At 42.8% G+C, this 26,897-nt stretch overlaps 1 protein-coding gene across 1 annotated transcript in view; it reads left to right on the forward strand.

Moving 5' to 3' along the window:
* Positions 1-290: 290 nt before the first annotated feature.
* The window catches only part of hcn4 (hyperpolarization activated cyclic nucleotide-gated potassium channel 4), a 318,234-nt gene continuing 291,627 nt past the window's right edge, over positions 291-26,897 (forward strand). Inside the window, exon 1 of the mRNA XM_052042380.1 lies at positions 291-979. Within this exon, the coding sequence (XP_051898340.1) occupies positions 291-979 (689 nt within the window). The remainder of the gene's footprint in view (positions 980-26,897) is intronic.

Genomic DNA, 26,897 nt, shown 5'->3' on the forward strand with positions numbered 1-26,897 from the left:
GGCCGGCCCGCCGGTGGATCGAGAACGAGAGACGGCTCCCCCCCCCCCCCCCCCGGCTTCCTTAAAAGTTTAAAAAGAGGCAAGATTTCTACAACCATAAAGGGAAAAGGAGGAGGGGTGGTGGGGACGGTTGATGTTTGTGTTGGCTCTCTTGTGCATCACGGTGGCTGGGGGTGAGATGTGCCGTGTAATTCAGATACCTTGGAGGAGATGCCCGTGAGCCGCCGGCCGCACACACGCCCGGGATGCTGGAGGAAAGGGGGAGGTTCGGTGCTCCGGCCGGAGGGGAGATGGAGAGGTTGCCCCGTGCCATGCGGAAGAGGCTCTACAGTCTCCCCCAGCAGATAGGGACCAAAGACAACATGACGGAGTGCGAGGGAGACCGGGATCCCAACAGAAGGAGCATCAAGATGAAGCCACTGCCCTCGCCGACTGGAGGAGGCGCAAGGTGGGCAGGAGACGCCAAGGGAGGGGAAGGCAAGACGGTGGAAACAGATGTCAGTAAATTGGGCAAGACCAGCTCCAACGGGGACTGCCGGCGTTTCCGTGGAAGCCTCTCCTCCGTCGCCAGCAGGCACCTCTACGAAGACGACGTAGCCGAGGGCAAGCGCTTGATCGGGGAAGGGGAGTCCACTCCGAGCGAGGGCACCAACCCGGGCAGCGAGGACGGGTCGAGCTCCGGGTCGGCTTCGGAACAGAGCGGGCGCCCGGGTGTGAAGCAGCAGCAGACGGCGGCGGCAACCGAGCAAGAGGCGAGGTCGGCGTTGTTCAAAGTGGACGGCACCGACCAGATCTTCCTGGAAGACGATCTGCGGGCCAGTCAAACCGGCTTCATGCAAAGACAGTTCGGAGCGATGCTGCAGCCCGGAGTTAACAAGTTTTCCCTGAGAATGTTTGGGAGCCAAAAGGCCGTGGAGAGGGAGCAGGAGCGCGTCAAATCGGCTGGTTTTTGGATTGTTCATCCCTACAGCGATTTCAGGTACCAATTATTCCTTCCCTATTTGCTCACTGCACTGCTCACACCAACGACTTAAAATCACTTTTAAAATCCCTCTTGCACATTTACCTCCAAATACCATTTTAACCCCAATTCCACACGCGTGCACGGCAGCTCAGTGCACCAAACTCCAATAAAGTTTGAAGTTAAGCGGGTTAGTGGTTCAATATTAACACCCATTGCCTAGAAGCGCAGGAATATAATTTTAGCAGTTTCATTCGTTAATATAATATTAATTTCCAAAATCTGTCGTAACTCTCACTAGGAACTCACAACTAGGCGTCTCGGCAACATTTAACATAGAGGCGGACGCTCGCAGAGAATTCCATACACACTGTGGTCAGATAAATGCCTGGAGAAATATGCATCTTGTTCTTTCTACCAGATCTTTAAACAAAATGTTTTTGTTTTGTACTGGGGTCTGCAAATCTTTTTTTTTGTCTGTGTGCACAGGCTAATTTGGATAATGTTGTGGTCGAACTTTTTAGGCACGCTGGAGTTTAGCACCGCATTATTTGTAAGTGTTTCAGTAGTCAAATTTAAAACTTCTCTTTCTTTCACAGTTTCCGAACCCCACACAGGTAGGTCTAACGCCATGTCTCGTTGCAAGATATGGTTTAATGTTTACAGTCTTCATTGTTACATTTTCCGCTGGTGAGCTCGGGTGAATCAGGCTGTGGGGAGGCAGATGAGACGGAGAAGCGGTTTTTTCAGAGTATCGCCATCCAGAACGATTACCCATCCCGAAATGTGGCAGCTACCCTCTGTGTGAGTTTGAACATACAGCAGTCAACCCTTCACAGCTGATAACACCTTCTCCTAACGCGCAAGCGAAGCTAAAATGGGGGTGGAGGGGTGAGGGAGCTTGTGAAGGACAACTGAAGAAGTCAGAGGAACGGAGCATTGAAGGTTGACAGCGCGTTACAGTTCTGTTGACGAGGTGGTTGTTATCCTTGGTTCTGAAAACTGCCGGTGATGGTAGCGCCTGCATCTTCCCAGGGAAAGTTAACGCAGTTCTAGCAGCCACAGAGTCACTAGACCAGCGCTCATTAACAGGAAGTTCCTTACAGAACAGGGGGGCGGAAAGGTGCACTCCACAGATGGATGCCAACGCTTCCTCCATTCAACAGCGACAGTTGCAAAACAATCTGGTATTGGGGTGGGGAAGCGGGGGGGGGGGGGGCGGGGTGGAGAAATCGCTGATTAAACCTGAGCAACACGGTTTTGTTTTGGTAGAATATAAGTTCTCCAAAAACCGAACTTTAGCAATGGGAATCCGACACCTTCCCTTGTCGTGTTGTAGGATGGTTCTATTTTTCTCTTTGGTTACCCCCCCCCCCCCCCCGTAAACACAGCGGAAGCAAACCTTGCCTGCTTCTTCCCCACAATCCGCTGTGGAAGAGGGGTTCGCGACCACCCGACGCTGCAGGTGGAAATCTCGCCATCGTTAGTATTTGATGGATGTATAACAGCAATTACAAGACCTCAACCTTGGCCATGTGTTCAGATGATCTGATCAACTGCGATGGCAATGTGTCAATAATTTATAGCTGTCATCTGAACCCTGAGATGAGATTCCATCTTTGCCACCGCTCTCATTGTGTACAATCCCGAAATAACTCTGCCGCATATTGACACATAAGCTCAATACTTTCAGGTGAAACTAATACCTACTATTTTAGTAAACCCTTTAACACACTTGTTAATCGTCTTCGTTTCCCTATGTTTTAAATACATAACCGTTTGGTACATATCAAATTTATAAATTGGCAATGTCTTAACACACGACGCAGTGCGTTGGATTGGTCATGCAATAGAATAAAACGTTGCTAACATTGCAGTCAAGACTGAGGCATTTGAACTGCACTTTAGACGATGGCACGGAGACATAACAGACTGCAGATGCTGGAATCTGGAGCAAAAGACAAACTGCTGGAAAGAGCTTGGCGTGTCAAGCAGGGTCAACTCGTCCAGATGCAGAACTTCATTCGGAAAGGTCGACCATCTCTTTGTCTTCATAGTGTTGCTTGACCGGCTGAAGACAATGAGGAATGGACCAATCAACGAGCTGCCAAAATTGCGGACAATACGTCTATGGACAGTTATTGGCTGTGAACCACGGAAACTGCAGTTGTTTCAGTCACATCATGAGAAGGCCTTGGCAACACTCTGTACCCTAGAAGGAAGGAGAAATAAGTGGACCCAAGCAAATGAGGGTGAACAATATCAGGAATGGAGGGCTGGGAAGACAAGAGGGCACAAATCCATGGCAGCACATGGCAGGGTAGAAAAGGGTTCTTACAGTATCTAAGACGCACCAATACTTGCCATCCTCTCTGCACTAATGACAAAGCACTTTTCATCAAAATGCTTCCAATGCAATCAGAAAATACCTTGAACAGTCTTATTTTAAGACAGTTCAGAACATACTTTTGTCTTTCACTCAGGTGTTATCCAGGTAAATATACTTGATCATCATAAGACTCATCTAGTCAAGGGACGTCCTCAATTGATTCTATAAAGTAATAGAGTTTGTGGATAATGTAATGTTAAGGAGTAACAAGTATTTCAACGGAATAATTCCACCTGAAATCGTGAGATATCATAATTTGGAACTATGCTCAGCAAAATTTCAAAATCTGTTTCTGTTATCTAATTCATATTTTACCTTTTTTTATACATAACCCAGTAATGAGTTGTCACAACTTAAATCTGATTACAAGTTATTGCAAATGATGTTAGTGGTTTTTTAAAGTTTAAACCATACTGTTGTATGTCAACATGTGCAAGCAGTTTGGGATATAGTGTTGGAATGTGTTGTGACAGCTCTTGGTGTAAAAGTGTATCATTTTTTCAACCACGCTTTTTCCCAGCTGATTAAACCTGAATCACATTGATTGTAAAGCTAGTCTGTGTTTTAATGAGTCACAGACAAATTCAATGTGGTGCATTGCATCACCTCCTCTTCATGTTTAACAAACTGCAGGGTGTAGTATGTGGGAAGCACGGTGGTTTCATTGATGTAAGTGAGAAGCACTTTTAGTTCACTTATTTTGAACATGTGAATGGAAAGACCTCAGTAAAATGTTGAGTTTAATTTAAGGAGCAAAACCTATGTAAAGATTTAGGTTGTCACTTTATTGGTATTGAGGGAGTGCTGCACTGTTGGAAGTGTGACTTTTGAACAGCAGATGTTATCTGTTCTCCAAGGTGAATATGAAGGTCTTAAAGCATCCTTGTGAAGAAGATCAGGGGAGTTCTCTTAGTGGTGCAGAACTCCACCTTATCTTTGGAGATACAAGAGACTGCGGATGCTGCATTCTGGAGCCACAAACAAGTTGCTGGAGGAGCTCAGCATGATGATGATCAGTCCAGATGAATAAATCAGGGATGACTTTCCTACATTTAAACACAGAAACCCCACAAAATACAGCTTTATTTTTTATTGGTAATGGTATTGGTTTATTATTGTCACTTGTACTGAGCTACAGTGAAAAACTTGTCTTGCATACCATTCATACAGATCAATTCATTACACAGTGCATTGAGGTAGTACAGGGTAAAAGCAATAAGTCTTGACTCCAACTTATAAGGCAGTTCAAGACTTTATTTCACAATGTAGAAATGACCCACGGTTTTTAATTAAGTTTTGAGTATGTTCCAGAATGATAATTTTCTATGAACATTTTAACATGGGTAAGCATTGTCCTCATTTTTCAGCACTAGAATACTTACAAGGAATATTAAGTCTGGAACCACACATTCACAGAGAGTCATTCAACGCAGATTGTATTTGTTCTCACTGTAGAAACTGTGATGTGCAGTAGATTTTTACTTATGACTGTCTGTCCCTTTGTCATTCCCAATATTTTGATTTGCTAATGCACTAATTCAAAAAAAAGTAATCAAGTTTAGAAGGTGTGATGTCTAGGTTTTCTTGCCATTGGGTTTTCTTGTGTTATGTAGTTTCACCAACAGTGAAGGAAAGCAGGCCAACATTTGACCTTCTGTCAATGCCCTCTGAACCTGACCAATAAAAGGCTTCCAAGAATCTTGTAAATCTGAAGATGGGGATCCCTTGCTGAGAAATTGTAATAATATCCCACTTGATAATGTGTCTATATCTGTCATGTTTAAAGCTGAGTTGAACATTCAAGCACATATCTGTGCCATCACTAAAACTGCCTATTTCCTCTTTTATAAAATCACCTGACTCTGACTGGCTTGTCACGTCTGCTGCTGAAACCTTATTATGCTTTTATTGCCTGTAGTCAATAAATCCCAGATTGTCTTCCTCTGTCCGCTTTCTGTAAACATGAGGTCATCGCATTATCTAACTTGCATTGTCTCACCAATGCCATCTCTGCTCATTGGTGAACATCAACACCCCAGTCAGCAGTATGATGATTTTTAAGATTATCATTCTTGCCTTCCAATCTCTTCATAACCTTTCCACACTCCCTGATCCCACCCCCTTCCATTTCTATAATTTCCTTCAGCCTTACAGCCATTTGAAACCTCCATCTTCTTGTCTCTTGAATTCAATTCATTTAAATTCAATCCTTGAATTTAAATGTTCCATTGTTGGCAGCTATGCCTATAGCTACTGAGGGCATGTACCACCAGACAAGGACAGCTTCTATCCCACTGTGATAAGACTATCGAACAGTTCCCTTATACGATGAGGTGGACTCTGACCTCACGATCTATCTTGTTGTGACCTTGCACCTTATTGCACTGCACTTCCTCTGTAGCTGTGACACTTTACTCTGTACTGTTATTGTTTTTACCTGTACTACCTCAATGCACCTGTACTAACCCAATGTAACTGCACTGTGTAATGAATTGACCTGTACGATCGGTTTGCAAGACAAGTTTATCACTGTACCTCAGTACAAATGACAATAATAAACCAATACCAATACCTAAGTTTTGGGATTCCCTCTTTCAACCTCTCGTATCAATCTCTCTACCTGCCTATATCTTGTCACTCTTTATAACCAGCCCCTTTGACCAAGCAATAGGGCCAATGATATTCGACGAAGATCATCAGACCTAATGACTCCCAACGGGAGTCTGTATCTAACTTTATTTGATAATGCTTCTGAGAAGCATCTCAATATTTCATCATTTTAAAGGAGGTGCAAAATACAAGCCACTATCATTGAGACCAATCCACGTTGCTTATACACAGAGAGGAATTGGTGTATTTGTACATTAAGAAGGACACATAAACTTTCACTGGCTGGCAATAAGATGCTGCTCTCTGTCATAATACTTATCACACTTTATCTGTTCATTGCTGTCCTCTGTGTTTTAATGTGGTAGATAAGTATCCTCTGGTGTCTGCTTAGAGGGCATTGCAACTGTTATAAACAATATGAATTCTTTCCACTTGTTTATTTCAATCCCCAGCAGTAACAGTGCTGACTGAGATAAGTATTATTTGTTGGAACTGTGAAATGGTTGGAACAGATGCATTATGATGGCATTTTAGTCCATTTGTAGTCTATAATGTGTGGAAGTTAAGCAACTGAGAACATAGACCTTAGAATATAACTTGTGACACTGAACAAATAACATATCATGATTGATAACATATCTAATGGATGTTTTTGTTGATGTGGAAATTTAGATTGATGGGCTTTGTGTAAGTAGTAGCTATATTTCCTTATACCTAATAGAGATGTTACTTTTTTTTAATTCATTCACAAGATGTGTCCTTTGCTGGTTAAGGCAGTTCATTCCTGAATGCTTGGCCTTGTCACATGTCGGTTAAAAGACATCCATAGTGCTGTGGGCCTGCAGTTGCAGGTAGGCCCAGACGGAGAAAAGACTTCCTCCCTAAACTCCGAAAGTGTTAATTAACCAAGTGTTTTTTCAAAGCAGTCCAATAGTTACATAGTCACCTTTACAAATCCCAAAATTTATTTAATTAGCTGAACTCCAAATGTTCAACTACTATGGTGGGATTTGAAAGTATATTTCCAGATCACTACAAGTCCAAAAACTTAACCACACTGTTACTATTCTGTATTTGCAGAACAAGATCATGACTGAAAATCTGGGACGACAATAACTTCAGTAAAAAAAACATTTTTTAAAATGTTTCATTCCCTCCCCCTTTCCCCTCACCCTGGCCTTTTCTTTGTCGTTGTTATGTTCTCTCTTGGTTACCTGACCTGTTATTCCTTTATTGAGACGGTAAACTGAGAACCCACAGTCCTCTGGAGATTTACAGCCTTAGGCGTAAAAGATATTCTCCTCGTCTCCATCTTAAATGGCCAAACCCATTCAAACAGCACCATGGGGTAGAAAGTTCCAATGACTGTGCAATAAAATTCCACCCCCTCCCCAATCTAAATGGCTGACCCCATGCACTGAGACTACTTCCCCTCAATTCCAGAGTCTCCAACAGAGAAAGAGTCTTTTTAGATTTTTTGTTCAAAGAGAGAGAGGTGATGGAGAGGTATAGAGATTCAGGTCTCTTACAGAAGACCAGAAGACATGCTTGCAATGAACAAATTATTTCTTATGCATTCTGATCTGCCTCTCAAATTTTTCTTGTGTGTCACTTAATGCCCAAGATATGATCTTAGAATTCAGGTTCCCTGCTAGCTGTTGGGAGTCACTTACAAATATCTAAGGAAGCTTTGCTGTTGAGGAGGACTTTGCTTTCATCCTGCACCTCACTTATGGTACAAGTTAACAGGAAGAACACTTCGCGGTGAATTAATTGCCTTTTTAACTATCGCACAATGGGAACAGAAAAAACAAATAGACCCGTCCTATCTCCTGTACTTCTGCTGCACTTGTTAAGCATTCCTATCTAAAATCTTCTAATTTACACCCAGAGGATTGGATGGACTTGTTGTGCAAATTCTTGTTTACAGAAGTCCAACTAAGAGACAATTAATATTTTACTTGCTACTAATGAGTTGACTTTATCTCCTGCATAATTAATGCGAATTCTTAATGTGAAAGCTGATGAGAAGTACCTTTCACACCCTCAGGACAACCCAAGGTGCTTTACAGTCAGTGAATAATTTCAGTCACTGAATCTTAGATGTTTATGATGCAGAAGGAAGCCAATATTTTCATTGTCTCGATGCTGGTCAAAAATGGGCCTTAGATTAATCCCTCCTCCCTGTTCTCAGCCCATAGTCTGCAATTCATGGCTCTTTCCTGGTAGATTTTAGATGTGGTGAGAGCTTTGGCATCCACCATAATTTCAAGTTGTTAACTCCAGACTTTAAACATTCATTAAGAGAAAAATAAATTGTCTCAGGGGACCATAGTCGCAGTCATACAGCACGAAATAGGCCCCTTGCTGACCATCACGCACCCATTAATGCCTTTCCTACACTAATTCCATTTTATTTTTTTCCCTCATTCCCATCAACTCCTCTCCCCCCACCCCCAGATTCTGCACACTCGGGGCAATTTATAATGGCCAATTAACCTGCCCGCATGTCTTTGGGATGTGGGAGGAAACCGGAGCACCCGAAGGAAAGCAACATGGTCAGCTGGAGAATGTACAAACTCCACATAGACAGCACCAGAGGTCAGGATCGAACCCGGGTCTCTGGAGCTGTGAAGCAGAAGCTTTACTGGCTGTGCCACTGTGCTGCCCTTCGAATCCTTCCACCAATTGACAATTTATGTCCATACTGCTAAGGAAAATTGCTCCTCTTTGTTCACCCTGATTAGACCTTTCATAATTTTATATTCCTCAGTTGAATCTTCTCTCATTATTCTTTATAAAAAAAACCCAGCTGGAGCAACATCCCCTTTTAACTATGTCTGCAGCCCTGACATCTTCTCTAGTGCAATAACACCCCTATAAGTGATGACCAGAACTGTACACAATAGTCTAGCTGTGACTGAATTAGTGCAAATATCGCAGTGTGGGAAAAGTGGAAGCCAATTTGTGCACAGAATGCTCTCAAAAACAGCATGTAAGACAAATTGTTTTATGATATTGTAGCAAACACACAGTAACGCCCCTGCTCTTTTTTAATATGGTACCATGGAACCATTTACATTCTTAGAGCCTTGGATAAGGCCTTTGGTGAATAGCTTCCCAAATGCTGGTGCCTCTAACAATGCAGCAACTGCCAAGTACTGTGTTAGAGTATCAACGATCAAGACTCTTTGAGCTTGGACTTGAAGCCTTCTGACTCAGACGTGAGTGTGTGCTGAGGCATGGTTGCCACAACACTACTAATGGCTGCTAATGTAAGAATGAAATCTACAGGGACATTATTGTAATTGTTTTATCAATTGTGTACTCCTGTTTTTTCCTTGGGCATGATTTTTTTTCTCTGGAGAAAGGACATCTTTTGATTTTATGTAGAAAATATATCTTCACTTACAAATTGCCAAGTCATCCTATGGTTCCTACTGAGGTAATAAACAATAGTGGACCCACAGTTTGATCTTTAAACTTACTTCCAACCAACCCTTAATTTTATAATGAAGTATTATTATTACAGAATACAAAATATTATGACCCATGGGTTGGTCTTTTCATTTAATGGGAAGAAAATAGTGTTAACTCTTAAATTTCATTCAGTCTCTCTGGATAAGCTATCTTATTTATTTCACACAGCCTGGTACCCAAATTAATATTAATCTTACAAGATTAAATCTCCTCAAAATTAAAAAGGATTTGTTTCTGTGATATACTTAAAAGTAATGATTACAATATAACCTGATCAATTCTTGATGTCATTGCAACAAGGAATAGCAAAGGCGACGAGAACTGATTAAAATGCTTTGTTTGTTTACTTCTATCAAATTAATTTTTCTCTAATTAATTCGGTGGAATTGACACTTTTAAAGTGTCAGCTATGGCTTGGTTGGTAAGTCTCCTCTCTGAGGCAGATCCAACTTGACTGGAGCACAAGGTGCAATTCTGATTGAATCACAAGAGATTCCGCAGGTGCTGGAATCTGGAGTAATACATACAAAATGCTGGAGGACCTCAGCAGGTCAAGCAGCATCTACTTGGTATTGGTATTGATATTGGTTTATTATTGTCACTTGTACCGAGGTACAGTGAAAAATTTGTCTTACAAACTGATCATACAGGTCAATTCATTACACAGTGCAGTTACATTGAGTTAGTACAGAGTGCATTGAGGTAGTACAGGTAAGAACAATAACAGTACAGAGTAAAGTGTCACAGCTACAGAGAAAGTGCAGTGCAATAAGGTGCACGGTCACAACAAGGTAGATCGTGAGGTCATAGTCCATCTCATTGTATAAGGGAACTGTTCAATAGTCTTATCACACTGGGGTAGAAGCTGTCCTTAAGCCTGGTGGTACGTGCCCTCAGGCTCCTGTATCTTCTGCCTGATGGAAGAGGAGAGAAGAGAGGATGACCCAGGTGGGTGGGGTCTTTGATTATGCTGGCTGCTTCACCAAGACAGCAAGAAGTAAAGACAGAGTCCAAGGAGGGGAAGCTGGTGTCCATGATGTGCTGGGCTGTGTCCACAACTTTCTGCAGTTTCTTGCGGTCCTGGGCAGAGCAGTTGCCGTACCAAGCCGTGATACATCCAGATAGGATATGGAGGGAAATAAGCAGTTTAAATTTCAGGTCAAAACCCTTCATCAGGACTGACTGAAGGGTCTCGACCCAACACGTCGACTGTTTGTTTCCCTCCATAGATGGTGCCTGACCTGCTGAGTTCCTCCAGCACTTTGTGTGTGTTGCTACTGAGGGAGTGCTGCATTGTTGAAGATGCTTCCTTTTGGATGAGGTGTTAAACCAAAGTGCTGCCTGCTCTTCCAGGTGGATATAAAAGTTCTCATGGTGCCATTTAGAAGCAGATAGGAAAAGTTATCCCTCTTGACCTGACTAATAGTTACCCCTCACTCAACATTGTTAATAAAAGTTTATCACATTGCTTTTTGTGGGAACTGTTGTGTGACAAGTGACTACTTTTGAAATACTTAATTGGCTGCAAAATGGATTAACATGTTATGAAGAATACTACATAAATACAGTTCTTTCTTTTGAATGTCCATCTATAAAGTGTAACAATTTTTCTACTTAATACCTCATCTCTTTTTCTCATTTATTGTTTTCTTAGCTGTACAATTAAAAAAAAGTGAAATGCATAAGTTCAGTGCTTTGGAGAACCCTGCAATGCAGGCAAATGTCTGTGTCTACTTTCCCTGTGGGCTGAAGGAAAGGTAGACAGTCCCTGATGGTTTCCTTTCCTTGTGACGTTTGGGTGTCCTCCCTAATTTTGCAATGAGCAGCAAGCATTGAATTATATCATAGGTATGGGAACAGAATTAGGTCATTCAGCCCATCGATTCTACTCTGCCATTCAATCACGGCTGATTTTTTTTTTCCGAACCCCATTCTCCCACTTTCTCCCCATAACCCTTTACCCCCTTACCAAACAAGAACCTATCTATCTCTGCCTTAAATACACCCAATGACTTGGCCTCCACAACCTCCCCTAACAACGAATTCCACAGATTTACCACCCTCTGGCTGAAGAAATTCCTCCTCAGTTTTAAAGGGACGTCCCTTTATTCTGAGGATGTGCCCTCAGATCCTAGACTCTCCTACTGATGGAAACATCCTCTCCATGTCCACTCTATCCAGGCCTTTCAGTATCCAGTAGGTTTCAATGAGATCCCCCTTCATCCTTATGAACTCCATCGAGTACTGGCCCAGAGACACCAAATGCTTCTCATAAGTTAAGCCTTTCATTCCTGGGATCATTCTTGTGAACCTCCTCTGGACCCTCTCCAGGGTCAGCACATCTTTCCTTAGATATGTGGCCCAAATTGCTCACAATCTTCCAAATGCGGTCTGACCAATGCCTTATAAAGCCTCAGCAGTCTATCTTTGCTTTTATCTTCTAGTCCTCTTAAAATGAACGCTAACATTGCATTTGTCTTCTTTACTACTGACTCAACCTGCAGGTTAACCTTAAGGGAATCCTGAACTAGGACTCCCAAGTCCCTTTGCACCAACGATTTCTGAATTCTCTTCCTATTTAGTAAATAGTCTATTCTTCCTACTAAAAGTGCATAACCCCATATTTCCCAATGCTGTATTCCATCTGCCACTTCTTTGCCCACTCTCCCAACCTAGCCAAGTCCTTCTGCAGACTCCCTGCCTCTGCGACACTACCTACCTTTGTCATCTGACATAGCCTGAAATGATCCAGAGGCTAGGGAGCTCAGGCTATCTGTGACCATGACCTCCTTGGTCTGTCTTTGAGCCCATGGGAGATCTCACTGAGGATGAAGAATGAAATTTGAGTGTAGTCCCCTTATTTAGCACCGGATTCTCTTTTGCATTGTTTATCAGTTTCTTCTTCTCTCCTCCCATACTTCCATGGCATCTACGTTACCTCGAACTTTTCTCCGTTCCGATAATTGGTAATTGAGCTGAAATTCTCCTTTCTGTCCCTACTCTGACCATCTTTTGATTCCTACACAAGCCCACACAAGTTTGTACTGGGCACATTGTACCTTTCAGGACTCAATATTGAATTCAACCATTTCAGATAACCAGCAATTCCAGATTTGCGTTTCATATTTCCAGCATTCAGTTTTTATCTCTCTCTGCCCCTCCCCCTTTTTCCGCCTCCTTCAGAAATACCTTCTATTATTCAATGCTCACTTTCACCACCACTTGTGACACTTAGTCTCTCTGTCTCCACCGTATCACTGACATTCCTTTTTGTTCTCTCTGCAAGCCCTCCGCCCTTCCTTGCTCTGTGACTTGAAAGTGTTTCCATCTCTGACTTTGCCCAGTTGTGAAGAAAGGTCATTGACCGGAACTGTTAGCTTTGTTTCCCTCGCCAATGAGTGATGTGTTCATGTATAAAATAGTAGCCAGGCCTGGGCCCAGTTTAACTGCAGGTTGTCCAGACCCTGTGTCTGAGTCCGTGTTCATAATTGTTTCCTGACCTCACCCGACTTTGTCTTTCTGCGTGCTTGCTCTGTCTCTGTCTCTGTCTCTGTCTCTCTCTCTCTCTGTGTCTCTCTCTCACACACACGTGCAAACGCACACATACACAACCATAGGCATTCACACACAGCACACACAAGAACACACACAAGCATGCACATATACACAGACACACACACAGACACACACACACACACACACACACACACACACACACACACACACACACACACACACACACACACACACACACAGAGCTTGCCTTGCTTTGCCTGCCAACCTCCAAGTGTTGATACTGTTTCTTGCTCCACAGATGCTACTTGACCTGCTGAATATCTCCAGCATTCCCTCGCTAAGATGCTCTACTTAGGTACAATTACAAAACCTAAAGAGTCAATGTTAAGTAGGATTAAAATGTCAAACATGTTTACACTTTTCAACAAGCCCTTCACAGTAAAGGTGATCACAGCAAGAGATATCTCTCACATTTTCTCTTCACTGGGAGAAGACTGGGGTATGAGACCAGCTCTGGATTATTTCCTTTATATAAGTTCTGACCCTCAAACGCACACACTATATAGGAAACTACTCACATAACTTCTTAAATGTTAAGCGCTTTACACAACTTCCCACTTACAATGGTCTTTCACACCCTGATGAGAGAGCAGTCTACACTTAGGAGACTGAGGGGTGACCTTATAGAGGTTTATAAAATTATGAGGGGCATAGATTGGGTAGATGGCCACAGTCTTTTTCCCAGGAAAAGGAGTAAAAGTAGAGGACTTAAGTTTAAGGTGAGAGGGGGAAAGTTTAAAGGAGGTGTGCAGGACAAGTGCTAGGTCCCTGTAATAGGCTGCCAGAGGTAGTGGTGGAAGCAGATATGATAGTGACGTTTAAGAGGCTATTAGCCACATGAATATGCCGGGAATGGAGGGATATGGATCATGTGCAGGCAGAAGGGATTTAGTTTAATTTGGCATTGTGTTTGGCACAGATATTGTGGGCCAAAAGTCCTGATCCTGTGCTGTACTGTTTTATGTTCTACATTTTAACTTAGTGTCTGCACATCACAAGCCAATCAATGGATGAGAAGCACCTTGGGTTGTCCTGTGATAATGAAAGTTTCTAGAGCTTTAATAATTGCTCTCCTCATATTTTTATATTTCCTCATGGCATAGATGGAGGGCATTTGACCCTTCATATCATCTGGAAAGAGTGCAGAGGAGATTTACGAGGATGTTGCCAGGACTCGAGGGACTGAGTTATAGAGAGATGTCGAACAGGTTGGGACTGTTTTCAATGGAGTGTAGGAGAATGAGGGGTGATCTTATAGAGGTGTTTAAAATTATGAGGGGCATAGATAGGGTGAATGCGCACAGTCTTTTTCCCAGGGTTGGGGAATCAAGAACTAGAGGGCATAGGTTTAAGGTGAGAGGGAAGAGATTTAATAGGAACCTGAGAGGCAACTCTTTCACCCAGTGGTTGGTCAGTATATGGAATGATCTGCCAGAGGAAATGGTTGAGGCAGGTAGATTACCAACATTGAAAAGGTACTTGGATAGGTACATGGATAGGAAAGGTCTAGAGGGATATGAGCCAAATGAAGACAAATGTGACTAGCTTGGTCAGCATGGACCAGTTGGGCTGAAGGGCCTGTTTCCGTGCTATATGACTATGACTTCATGTCAAATCTCAAAGCTTTCCTATAAATCCAATCCATGTAACCCATTCTCCCTCACATGACCATCAACTCCCCCAACCCCTCATCGATTCTCCTGACACCCATCGACACTATGGGTAGTTTACAGTCACCAATTAACCTGCCAATCACTTAGTGATATGGGAGGAAACATGTACACTCACAGGAGGAACATGCAAACTCCACACAGACAGCAACTGCGGTCAGGATTGAACCTGGGTTAATGCAGCTTTGAAGCAGCAGCCCTCCTTGTAGTGCCACCATGCCATCCTCTAGGTTATCAAGTATCATTTTGTCATTATTATGATATATTTTTAGTGACTAATTTTCATTGGTGAGAAGTTCAATTGGAATTTTACTTTCATTTTTCTGACATAATTATGTTAATCCATCATATATTTTTATTCATCATTTCGTGCTTCTTGATTGTTATTGACCCAAACCACACTGACTGACAGCTGGTGATTCCAACCAAATCCTAACAACCATCAGCCATTCGGACCTCAGCACATCTTAGACCCAGGTGTGGCTATGAGTGCCTAGGTGGGGAAAGGTAGAAACTGGAAATGAGCCAGAAGTCAAATGCCAGCACAACTGGCTGCCCACTCCATCACTGGACTCACCATTGAGCCCAAAGACAAGAGCACTGATGGACTAAGGAGAGGGTACAAATGCACTTCGCACATGTCCCCTCAGCTTAGCACCAAGGAAGGCTGGTGTAATGAATGGTCATCCCAGTTATTTGAATGGAGGTGCTAACCATGTAGGAAGTGTAAGATGCTGCTTTTATTTTATTTTGTGTTAATGTATATATCAATCTCTGTCTTGTATATACTGCGAATCTCCATAGCTTTCTTGGGTAGAGAATTCCTCTGGGTAAACATTTTCATTTCTGTCCTGAATGGCCAACCCCTTATTTTGAGACTCTGATTCTAGACAGCTCACCCAGGGGAAACATCAACTCCACAACTACCCTGTCAAGCCCCTTAAGAATATTGTACGTTTCAAAGACGTTTTAACTACATTTTTAAAACTACTTTAATATTTTTATTTTAATTACCTTCATTGATACATATCTCTATCAGATACATTCAGAAATTTTTTAAAATGCCTTTGACAGCTGGAGGTGGGGACCTTGGGGTATGACACCTGAGGTCTACTTGTTGCTTGGAGCCTGCTCCAGTTCTCAGGTGTGGAGTTACAACTTATCTGGCCCTCTGCATGTGGCAAAGGTATGTCCAGAAGGGAGGAACCACAGGATTGTGAGTTAGAGCAGGAAAATGCAACCCATTGCCACACCAATGCAATTATTAGGTTTCCAAGCTGAGACAAGAAAATTTTTAAAAAGCCAGCAATTTTTAAAATTTGGAAATCGAAAAGGAAATTTTGACAGTACATGGCAGATTAGCTAATATCACAAAGGGTAGGAAGGTTAACGATGTTTGAATAGAAGCATTCATCAGAATAGACCTTAGGTGAATAAACTAGGACAAAAATACTGATTAAATTGTTCTGCTTGGCCTCTTTAGTTTGAGTGCAGTGAAATACGTTCTCGAAGTTTATGAATAAAGATTAGTCGATAGGCAGAAATCCCAGGGGAGTCCCCCTGTCTCAGAAACCTCCTTGACTGATTCTGCAGATTTACAAATCTCTCGATTATAGGATCATCTGCATAATGAATGGCTTCAGTGCTCAGTTGTTCTTGTCCTATCTTATTTTACAGTTTAATTTTGCAATGTTGAAATTAGCTTGATGGTTCAGTTGTAATACATGTTTTACATGTACTGTATTTGAGCAGGTGTGCTCTATTTACTGGGGCTGTACTGTAATTAAAGGGACTTCCCTGTACTTAGAGTGTGTTGTGATATCAGTGGTGGTGTTGTTCCATTTATTCATAGGCTGTGCTGCAATTGCAATGGTGCACTGTATTTATGAGGCCATGCTCCATTTATGGAGGCTGTGCTGTAATTAATGGGAGTTTCCTGAATTTTCAGGGAGTACGCTGTGATTACAGGAACTATCTTGTTCTATGTATTCACAGGCTGTGCTGTATTTGCAGGGGTTGCTGCAGTTATTACGATATGCCCTCTTTATTGGGGCTGTAATTAAAGAGTTTCCTGTATTTGCAGACACTATGTTGTGATTGCAGGAGCTTTTCTGTTCAATTTATTCAGGCTGTGCTGTGTTTACAGGGATGCATTATTTCAGAGAGGTTGTGCTGTATTTACAAAGGATATGGTGTGTTTATAGGGCCATGTGTTGTTTATGTGGAGTGTCTACCAGGGCTGAACTGTGCTATGACCTGTACCAGTCTTGTATTTCTTGCCTTTGAAAGGATTGCTGTGCTTAGTCCCACATTCCTGCCTTTGCTATCCTGTAAATTCCTCATCCTCGAAGACCTGTCAAGCCCCTCTTTAAAATTATTTTCCAAATCAGCTTCCAGCATTTCTTCATTGTGTGTCCATATCCTTGAATATAATTCCCCTCACATCGACACCAGACCTGCTCCTAATGATATTAAATCTATGACCTCTGACTGACACACCAGAGGGAATGGCTTTTTCTCTATCTGCACCTCAACCCTTGTCAATGTGATTTTGCACATGAAGTGGAACATATGCCTTTACATAAGTCCTCAACTTCAAAAGAGAAAAAGGATAAACCTTCCACGAAGCTCTTACTGCAAACTGTAAACCACTGGACAACTTTATTCAATGTTAAATATTTAAATCAAAACAAGCAAGAGAAAACCGACAGTCCAGAAAGTCATTCCTGCTGAATATCACTAAAAGCGTGACAATGTGGCATCAAAATGCTTTAATCTGCTTCCGAAAGTTATTCCATTGATTTCAATTTCAGAAGTAGGTCACAATGCACATGCATGCATGCACACACGCACACCTGTATAGACAGACACACATGCACATACACATGCAGACATGCACACACAACCCGACACAGACAGACAGACAGAGACACACACACACACACACACACACACACACAGAGAAACAAATGAACTACACACACACACCCTACACAGACAGACACACAGAAACAAATGAACATACACCTACACATCCAGCCAGACACACACACAGCAACACACACACAGAAATAAATGAACACACACCTATACACACACACACACACACAAACACACATACACACACATATACACACACAAACACACACAACACACACACAAACATACACAAGCACACACTCATACAAACACACAGAAACATGCACATAGATACACACAAACACATACACACACAGACACATAAACACACACACGCACACACACACACACAAATAGGAGTAGGAATAGGCCACTTGGCCCCACACACCTGCCCCTCTATTCAATATGTTCATGATTGTTCTGCCCCAGGCCTCAACTCTTCTTCTGTGCAGCTCCCCACAGCCTACAATTCCCCAATCTTTCAAAAGTTTACCTACCTCCTTTTCTGAATACCTCCAGTGTTCCAATCAACACTCTGGGGTTGAGAATTCCAGAGATTCACCATATGTTACAAGAAATTCCCATGTGCGTCAGTTTGTTATGTCCCTTTGTTCAAGATTCTGCAACAAGCGGAAACATCTCCAGGGATGAATTTTCAGGCAATTATGATTCCAACAAAGATTTTATTTAATTAGACCTTTTTCAAGGTCTAAAGAAAACTTAAGTTACTTTTATATTAACTCCCCATTTAAAGCTGAACTATGGAACCTAAAGCTAGATCTTAAACCAGGTTAGGAACCCAGCAGGTGCATGTGAGTCAAATAGAAAACCCTCTGTATGTTTCCAGTGTGGAGCCAGACAACGAAACACTCAAGCCTTATTTTAATAAGATTAATTTTAGACTTTACACTTGATTGCAGCACTTATCAGCATTCTACTTAATGCCTGCACATTATTGTTATTTGTAAGCAGGATGAGAGGTTTGCAGGCAAGTCTACCATTTGTTTCTCACCTGTATTGCCCTTGGTGAGAAGGTGCTGATGAGCTGCTATCTTTGTGGTGAAGGTGCTCCCACTATCCTGTTGGGGAAACAGTTCATAGAGTAATACAACACTGGCTCAACTCGTCCATGTGGACCAAGTGGTCTGTGTGAGTTAGTTCCAAACTAGGACTTTTGAAGAACAACCTCAGCAGAACCAGGGTCACAATGCACTAGGCTGGTACTTATTTTTATTTAAAGAGACGCAATACTGACAGTGGGATCCCTAGCTGAGCTGTTTCATAGAGTTACACATCATAGAAACAGGGCCTTTGGCCCAGCTCGTCCATGCCGACCAAGATGTCTACTTGAGCTGCGTTTGACCAATATCCCTCTAAACCTTTCCTATCCATGTACCTGTCCAAATGTCTTTTAAATGTTGTAATTGTACCTGCCTCTACAGCTTCCTCTGGCAGCTCGTTCCGTATTGAACAAGGGAACAGGGTTTACTATCCCCCAGTTGTCTGGTTCCTTACCCATAGCTGACGAAGATGCAAAAATTGCTCCAGAAATCTCCTCCCTTGCTTCCTTTACTATCCTGGGATAGATCTTATATGGCCCTGGGGATTTATTCACCCTAATGTGCTCCAATATTTCCTGCACTTCCTCCTCCTTGATACAGATATGCTCCAGAATTTCATTGTAACCCTCCCTTAACTTTCCAGCCTCCACTTTCTTCTCCCCAGTAAATACCAATGAGAAATAGTCATGTAAGATCTCGCTTATTATCCCCTGAGTCCGGAATCAGAATCAGAACCAGGTTTATTATCACTGACATATGTCGTGAAATTTGTTGCAAAAACAAATAGTGCAAAGGAGGAATAACAAGGTAGTGTTCATGGGTTCATGGACTGTTCAGAAATCTGTTGACGGAAGGGAAGAAGCTGTTCCTGAAACATTGAGTGTGAGTCTTCAGGCTCCTGTACCTTCTCCCTGATGGTAGTAACATGAAGAGGGCATGTCCCGGGTGGTGAGGGTCCTTAATGATGGATGCCGCCTTTTTGAGACGGGGTGGGTTGTGCCTGTGATGGAGCTGGCTGAGTCTACAACCTTCTGCAACCTCTTTCGATCCTGCACATTGGAGCCTCCATACCAGGCAGTGATGCAACTGTACATCTGTAGAAATTTGCAAGAGTCTTTGGTGGCATACAAAATTTCCTCAAACTCCTAATGAAGTAGAGCCACTGGCATGCCTTCTTTGTGATTGCTTCAATCTGTTGAGCCCAAGATAGATCCTCTGAGATGTTGATGTCCAGGAACTTGAAACTGCTTTAATTACCCATCTGATTCCTGAGGACATCTATTCCTTCCATAGTTACCTCATGTATTTAGGAGGTTTCAGGATTCTCATTAATTCTACTTGCCAAGTCACTCCATGGTCCCTTTTCAACTCCTGGTTTCTTTTGTAAGTTTTCTCCTATGTCCCTATAAACCTCATGACTTGTTTAATAACAATTTCCTATTCTTAACATCCACTTCCTTCTTTTCCCTGATCAAACCGTCAATATACTTCATCAACCAAAGTTCCCGAAACTACCATCTTTGTTTCGTACCCTTACACGGACATGTTGACTCTGAACTCTTACTGTTTCACTTTTAAATGCCTCCCACTTATCAGATGTTGTTTCTTCCCTCTAGCCAGTGCTCCCAATCTACCTCTCTCAGGTCCTGCCTTATACAATCAAAACCTGCCTTACCACAGTCCACCTCTCAGGAACATGTACAGAGAGATCTTGGGGTCCAAGTCCATAGCACCCTGAAAGTGGCTGCATGGGTTGATAGGGTGGTAAAGAAGGCGTGTGGCGTTCTTGCCTTTATTAGTTGAGGCATTGAGTTCAGGACGTTATGTTGTAGCTTTACAAAACTTTGGATAGGTCGCATCTGGAGTAGTGCGTTCAGTTCTAGTCACCCCATTATAAGAAGGATGTGGAGGCTTTGGAGAGGGTGCAGAAGAGGTTTACCAGGATGCTGCCTGGATTAGAGGGTATGAGCTATAAGGAGAGGTTGGAAGAATTTGAGTTGTTTTCTCTGGAGCGTCAGAGGCTGAGGGGAGACCTGGTAGAAGTTTATAAGATTATGAGAGGCATAGACAGAGTAGACAGCCGGTACCTTTATCCCCAGAATTGAAATGTCTAACACTAGAGGGCATGCATTTAAAGTGAGAGGGGGTAAGTTCAAAGGAGATGGCAGGGCAAGTTTTTTACGCAGTGAGTGGTGGGTGCCTGGCATGCGCTGCCAAGGGTGGTAGTGGAGGCAGATATGATAGAGGTATTTAAGAGGCTCTTAGAAAGGCACATGGATGTGCAGAGAATGGAGGGATATGGACATTGTGTAGGCAGAAGGTGCTTAATTACTAGTTTAATTAATTTGGCAAAACATCATGGGCGGAAGGGCATGTTCCTGGGCTGCACTATTCTATGTTCTATGTTAGCATATATTTTACATCTCCCAACAGTTCTTCCCACATGCTTCATCGTGAAAAGGCAACCTGTCTTTTTTCCATATGCACTCACCTTATCCTTTCTTCTCCTAAGCTCTGCATGCTCACTGTTGTTTCTACATTATACATCTTGTTTCCGACCACCTCTATCATATTGGACACATCTGAATCCGTCACCATCTTCATTCCATCGTGCTTACCACCTCCTTCCATAGACACTGCATGTAAAGGCTCAATGTATCTCTTCAGATGGCAAATACTGGGAGTGGGAAGTCTAGGCTGGATTTGTAACCTCATCCCTCACCCACTGAAGCCTGGTAGTGATCGGAGCAATTAAAATGGAGGTGGGCATATGTACCCACCTCATTGTGGTTGACTCTCATTTTAAAATGTGGGTCTTTTTTTACGTTTATTGATGGATTCCCGTGACATCATTTGGGCTTGTCTGCAATTTTAACCCAAGGTGGGATTGGCCTTCTCTTAAGGAGATGGAATCAAGCCATAAGAACAAGGTAATTTCTTCCGATGTTTTCCTTCAAGACCCAGGAGGGAGAGGAATGTTCCTGGGGGCTAACAGGACAACATGCCACCAGTCCCAAGATTTTCTTGGGACACCTTCCCTCTACAGCTTCTAACCATGTGGTATCTCAGCTGCACACAGCCTCCTTCCACCTTCTGCTCTCTGTATCAGAACTGATCATTTCTACCCATCATTTTGGCTCAGGTTCATATAGTCTGGCCACATGTGACACAGATAAAAATACATAATATGCCTATAACTGCAACCTTTAACCCATTTGGTCTCGCCTTATCAGAGATACTCCCTCTGTACTCAGTACTTCGCCTGTACTCAATGGAGTTCAGAAGGATGAGAGGGGATCTCATTGAAACCTACTGAACACTGAAAGGCCTGGATAGAGTGTACTTGGAAAGGATGTTTCTTTTAGGAGGAGAGTCCAGGATTCGAGGGCACAGCCTCAGAATAAAGGGACGTCCCTTTAGAACTGAGATGAGGAGAAATTTCTTCAGCCAGAGGGTGGTAAATCTGTGGAATTTGTTGCCACAGAGGGCTGTGGAAGCCAAGTCATTGGTGTGTATTTAAGGCAGAGTCTGATAGTTTCTTGATTGGTAAGGGAGTTAAGGGTTATGGGGAGAAGGCGGGAGAATGGGGTTCAGAAAAGAAATCAGCCATGATTGAATGGGGGAGCAGATTCGATGGGCCAAATGGCCTAAATCTGCTCCTATATCTTATGGTCTTATCTATCCCCTGCTACTCCACTGCTGAATGCTAGCTTGACGTTCTCTCTTTTCCTGCTTTGGAGGATCTCGGACCTGAACTGTGAACTGTTTCTCCTTCTGCAGATGATGCCTGACCAGCTGAGTGTCTCCAGCATTTTCTGTTTTTATTTCAGATCTCCAGCATGTGCCGTTTTTTTATCTTTACTACTTCCCCTCTCTGACTTTGATCCACTGCCACATACATCACCCAACACCTCCATACATCTCTGTCCTCTGAACTACATCAGCCTCTCTATAACTCCTTGTGCATTAAATCCCTTACAGCTGTGGTGACAGTTTCATACAATGAGGAATTAGCATGGTTTTCCAAACTGTATGGTCAAGGAAGACTAGGAGTGAAAGAAGACGTGTTGATGACTTCTAAAGGTTGTAAGGGACACCAAACTAACTCCTGGGTATTACCAGTAGACAATCCAATTACTTTAACAAATTAGGTGGTTCCATGGAAACTGTTACAACATCTGCCCATGGGGAGTCTTGAATTGTGATTTTATTGTATGAAGGATCTCCCTGCTGTAGGAAGGATATTATTAAACTGGAAAGGATACAAAAAAAGGATATTCAAGCATGTTACTGGGACTGGAGGGTTTGAGTTATAAGGAGAGGCTGGATAGGCTGGGACTTTTCTCCATGGAGTGTAGGAGGCTGAGGGGCGACCTTATAGAAGATTATACCATCATGAGGGGCATAAATAAGGTGAATAGCCACAGTCTTTACCCCAGGGTAGGAGAGGGTAAGATGTAAAAGGGACCTGAAGGGCAACTTTTTCTCACAGAGTGTGCTGCATGTATGGAATGCGCTGCCAGAGGAGGTGGTAGAGGCGTGTACAGTTATGGCATTTAAAAGACATTTGGGCAGGTACATGGATAGCAACGGCTTGGAGGGATATGGGCCAAACGTGGTCAAATGGGACTAGCTCACTTAAACAACTTGGTCAGCATGGATAAGTTGGGCTGAAGGCCCTGTTTTCTGTGCTGTATGATGCTATATTGTACTTCTGTTCAGGAGCTCGGTGAAATGACGAGAATATTTGTAAATGAGGTTAAAGGGATGGGCGTAATTAAAGGAGGGGGGAACAGAATTGAGTTACAAAATTCTGAAAACATTTGGAAAGCATCCAAAGGCTTCAGTCTAGAAATGATATTGGGCCCATTGAGGTATGGTTGAGATGTCATTCATTGAACAATAGCAGTAGGTGAGGATCACCTTAACGTCACTGTGAGGGCCAGTGAAATTGTACTGTTGTAGTTCCCACTGCAAAGGGAATGGTAACTCCTGAGTTACCCATCTCCTGATTTGATCATAATGAGAGGAATACATCAAAATAGCAAGAGAAGGCAACCAAACCCCTCAAGTCTGCCCTGCCGTTCAATATAACCTCTTCTCTACCAATTCCCCACAGCCCTCAATTTCCTGATCTTTCAAAAAACTTATCTACCTCCCCTTTAAATACCTCCAGTGATAGAGCCTCCACAATCCTCCAGGGTAGAGAATTCTAGAGATTCACCACCACGCCATGCCCTAGCACGGTTGTGTGCAGGGAAAGGTCCTCACCCCTTAAAGGACACATCCTTCTGCCAGCTACAGATTGGCATGAAAAGGATGGAGGTGAAGGAAAATGTATGTGGGAGGGGGCAAACAATAGTGTGTGTGTGTGTGTGTGTGTGTGTGTGTGCGTGCGTGCGTGCGTGCGTGTGTGCATGTGTGCGCGTGTGTGTCCCAATAGAATTCCCAGCCCTGATAGAGTATTGCACAGTGAATGGCTTTACTAAAGTGGGAGTGCTGGATGATCAGTGAGATGGAATTGCAGTATGATGCATAAACTACAATGGCCACAAACAACGTTGGAGCAACATAAAATGATTGGCCAAATGTTTTGACTGTTGGAGTATTAGTTTATTGGAAGATGACAAGAAGTTGATGTCAGAATAAAATATGAACAGAAAATTCTGGAAAGGAGAGGAAACAAAGGAGATTCACCAGGATCTTGCCTGGATTGGAACATTTCACTTATAAGGAGAGACTGGATAAGCTTGGTTTGTTTTCCCTGAAGTAGAGGAGGGATAGCCCGATAGGGGTCGACCAAATAATGCAGGGGATAGATAATGTAGATCGCACTTTTGGTTTGTATTTCGGAATCACAGCATCCATTATACCTGGAGACACAAGAGATTGCAGATTGCACTAAGAATAAAACTGAAGGATTGGTGGTAATTTTAAAGTACTGAATAAAAGTAATTGGAAAGAATTTATATCCTGTAGTGTTTGAGGGGGTTGGTTAGGCTCTGGGCCAGAGAGTAAAGCAAGGAAGCAAAGCTTCAAATTAGAACCAGGGTTGGTTGGGATAATGTTAGGAAGGAATTCCTCACACAGAAGGCAGTGGCTACTTGGAGCTCTCTCTCCCCAAATGGTATTAAGGCTCAAGGTTAATAGAAAATTTCAAAACTGAGATTGATAGATATTTGTTAGGCCAGGAAGACAGAACTGACTTGGAAGAGTCAAGTTAAGAAACAAATCAGCTAAGATATAATAATAGCAAAACTGGCTTCAGTAGCAGACTGGCCAACTCCTATTCCAATGTTTAAATGCAGGCAGCTTGATGAATCCATGAGGACTTACTTTGAAGCTGAACTGTGACAAATAGAACTTAATTCTGCCTTTAACCCAACAACATTACAGGGCTTTAGGACGTCTTTTTACATTAAAGGTGTTATATAAATGCAAATCGCTGCTGTAGAACCTGACCCATGAAGTCACCCAGCAAACAAATGGCAAAAATTGACAAGATTTTTAATGAAATTTCCTTGGTCATGTCTTTGCTTTTGCAGTTCGTAATAAAAATAAGAACTTCAATTCTCAGCTCTTGCAGTTATTAAAAGTAAACAGGGTGGATTTTAAAATTTGAGAGAATGATTGGGGAAATGGAATTAGCTGATGTCCAACTAGATGTAAAGAGCTCCTGTTTCCACTTAAATTTAGCAGGGAAGTTGGATGTTAAACATCATGGCCTAAGAATCCTTTGGCACCAAAAAAGATGTCTAAGATCAGCAGTGACAGTAGGCCAATTAATGTTTCTTTGAGTGCTCATCACTGCAAAATTCTGCAGCACAACATCCAAGGCATATGGCGTTGTGGGAAGGACTTTGTACAGTATATGGTTTTCCTTCGCAACCTCTAGGCAGCACAGTGGCACGGTTTGTAGAGCCACTGCCTCACAGTGCCAGAAACCTGGGTTCAATCCTGACCTCTGGTGGTGCCTGTGTGGAGTTTGCACGTTCTCCCTGTGACTGCGTAGGTTCCTGCTGGATGCTCCAGTTTCTTCCCAGATCCCAAAGATGTGCACGTTGTTAGGTTAATTGGCTGCTGTAAATTGCCTCTAGTGGGTAGATGAGTAGTAGAATCTGGGGGGAAATGAGAAGAATGTGGGGAGAATAAAAAGTGGAATTACTTGTAGGGTTAGTCCAAGCAGGTGCTTGATGTTCACCATGGATTCAATGGGCCAAAGGGCCTTTTTCATTGCTGTCTCTTTATTGACTATGACTCTAATAATGGAATGCATCACGGAAAGCAGATAGGTGAAGTACTGTGGGGATGCCAAGCAGTGCGGATTGGGACCTCAAGGGTCAGGTCAGGACAACATGAAAGGGTTAAAATTATCTGCTGGGGTGGCTATAATATTCTGGTAGAGTAGGGGTTGCAATAGGAGGTGGGTTTGTGGTTGCCATGTAGTAGGGAAGGCTATCGTGAGAGTTGAGTATTTATCTTAAAGAAGGTCCACCTGAAATTGGTTCCCAGAACCATTCTCACTATAGTGTGACCCACTGAGGCAGTTCCCCTTTAAGTAACAACAAAGCAGGTCTCACATGTGACTCCTGTGTCTGTTTAATTGCCTACGCTGTTTGTGGGATGTGCAAGGTGGAGGAAAATCACTAAGCGCAAAGACTTGTGGTGGAGTAAATAACCTCGAAGGTAGCTGAGAATTACAAGGAGACATTGAAAGATTGGTGTAGAGAGAAAAGGATTACAGTACAGGTAAGTGTGAAGTTGTTCATATTGTACTGAAGGAATGATCGGAATATTGTGAAAATTTAGTGTCAGTGATCTAAAGAGATTTACTGATCCATTTGCACAAATCACTGGAATGGGGGAATTATAGTTATTGTGCACTCTTAGAAGAAGTATGCTTTTGTAGTGTTCGTGTAGGCTATTTAAAAGGGGTCAGGACTGGGTATCAGGGAGCCCCCTTTATATCTTTTAACTTACCGTCTCTTATTACTGTCCCCTACTGACCCATTCCCATGACATCCCAGTGACATCTTCTGGACCTAATCTTGTTACTCAGACTCGTTAGAGGATGACCCCTCCTCAAGCCCTGATCTTCAAGCACAATCATCCCACCTCCCAAATGTCCAGGCACTCTTACTATCCTTCAAAGCCCAAGTGGGTCCCAAGTCACTGCTCCTCGTTTCCCTGGTCCCAGTCTTACCAGTACAATAGGCAAAGAATGGTGCCCA

Source organism: Pristis pectinata, chromosome 32 (genome assembly GCF_009764475.1).
Source record: "Pristis pectinata isolate sPriPec2 chromosome 32, sPriPec2.1.pri, whole genome shotgun sequence".
Classification (NCBI taxonomy): Eukaryota; Metazoa; Chordata; class Chondrichthyes; order Rhinopristiformes; family Pristidae; genus Pristis; species Pristis pectinata.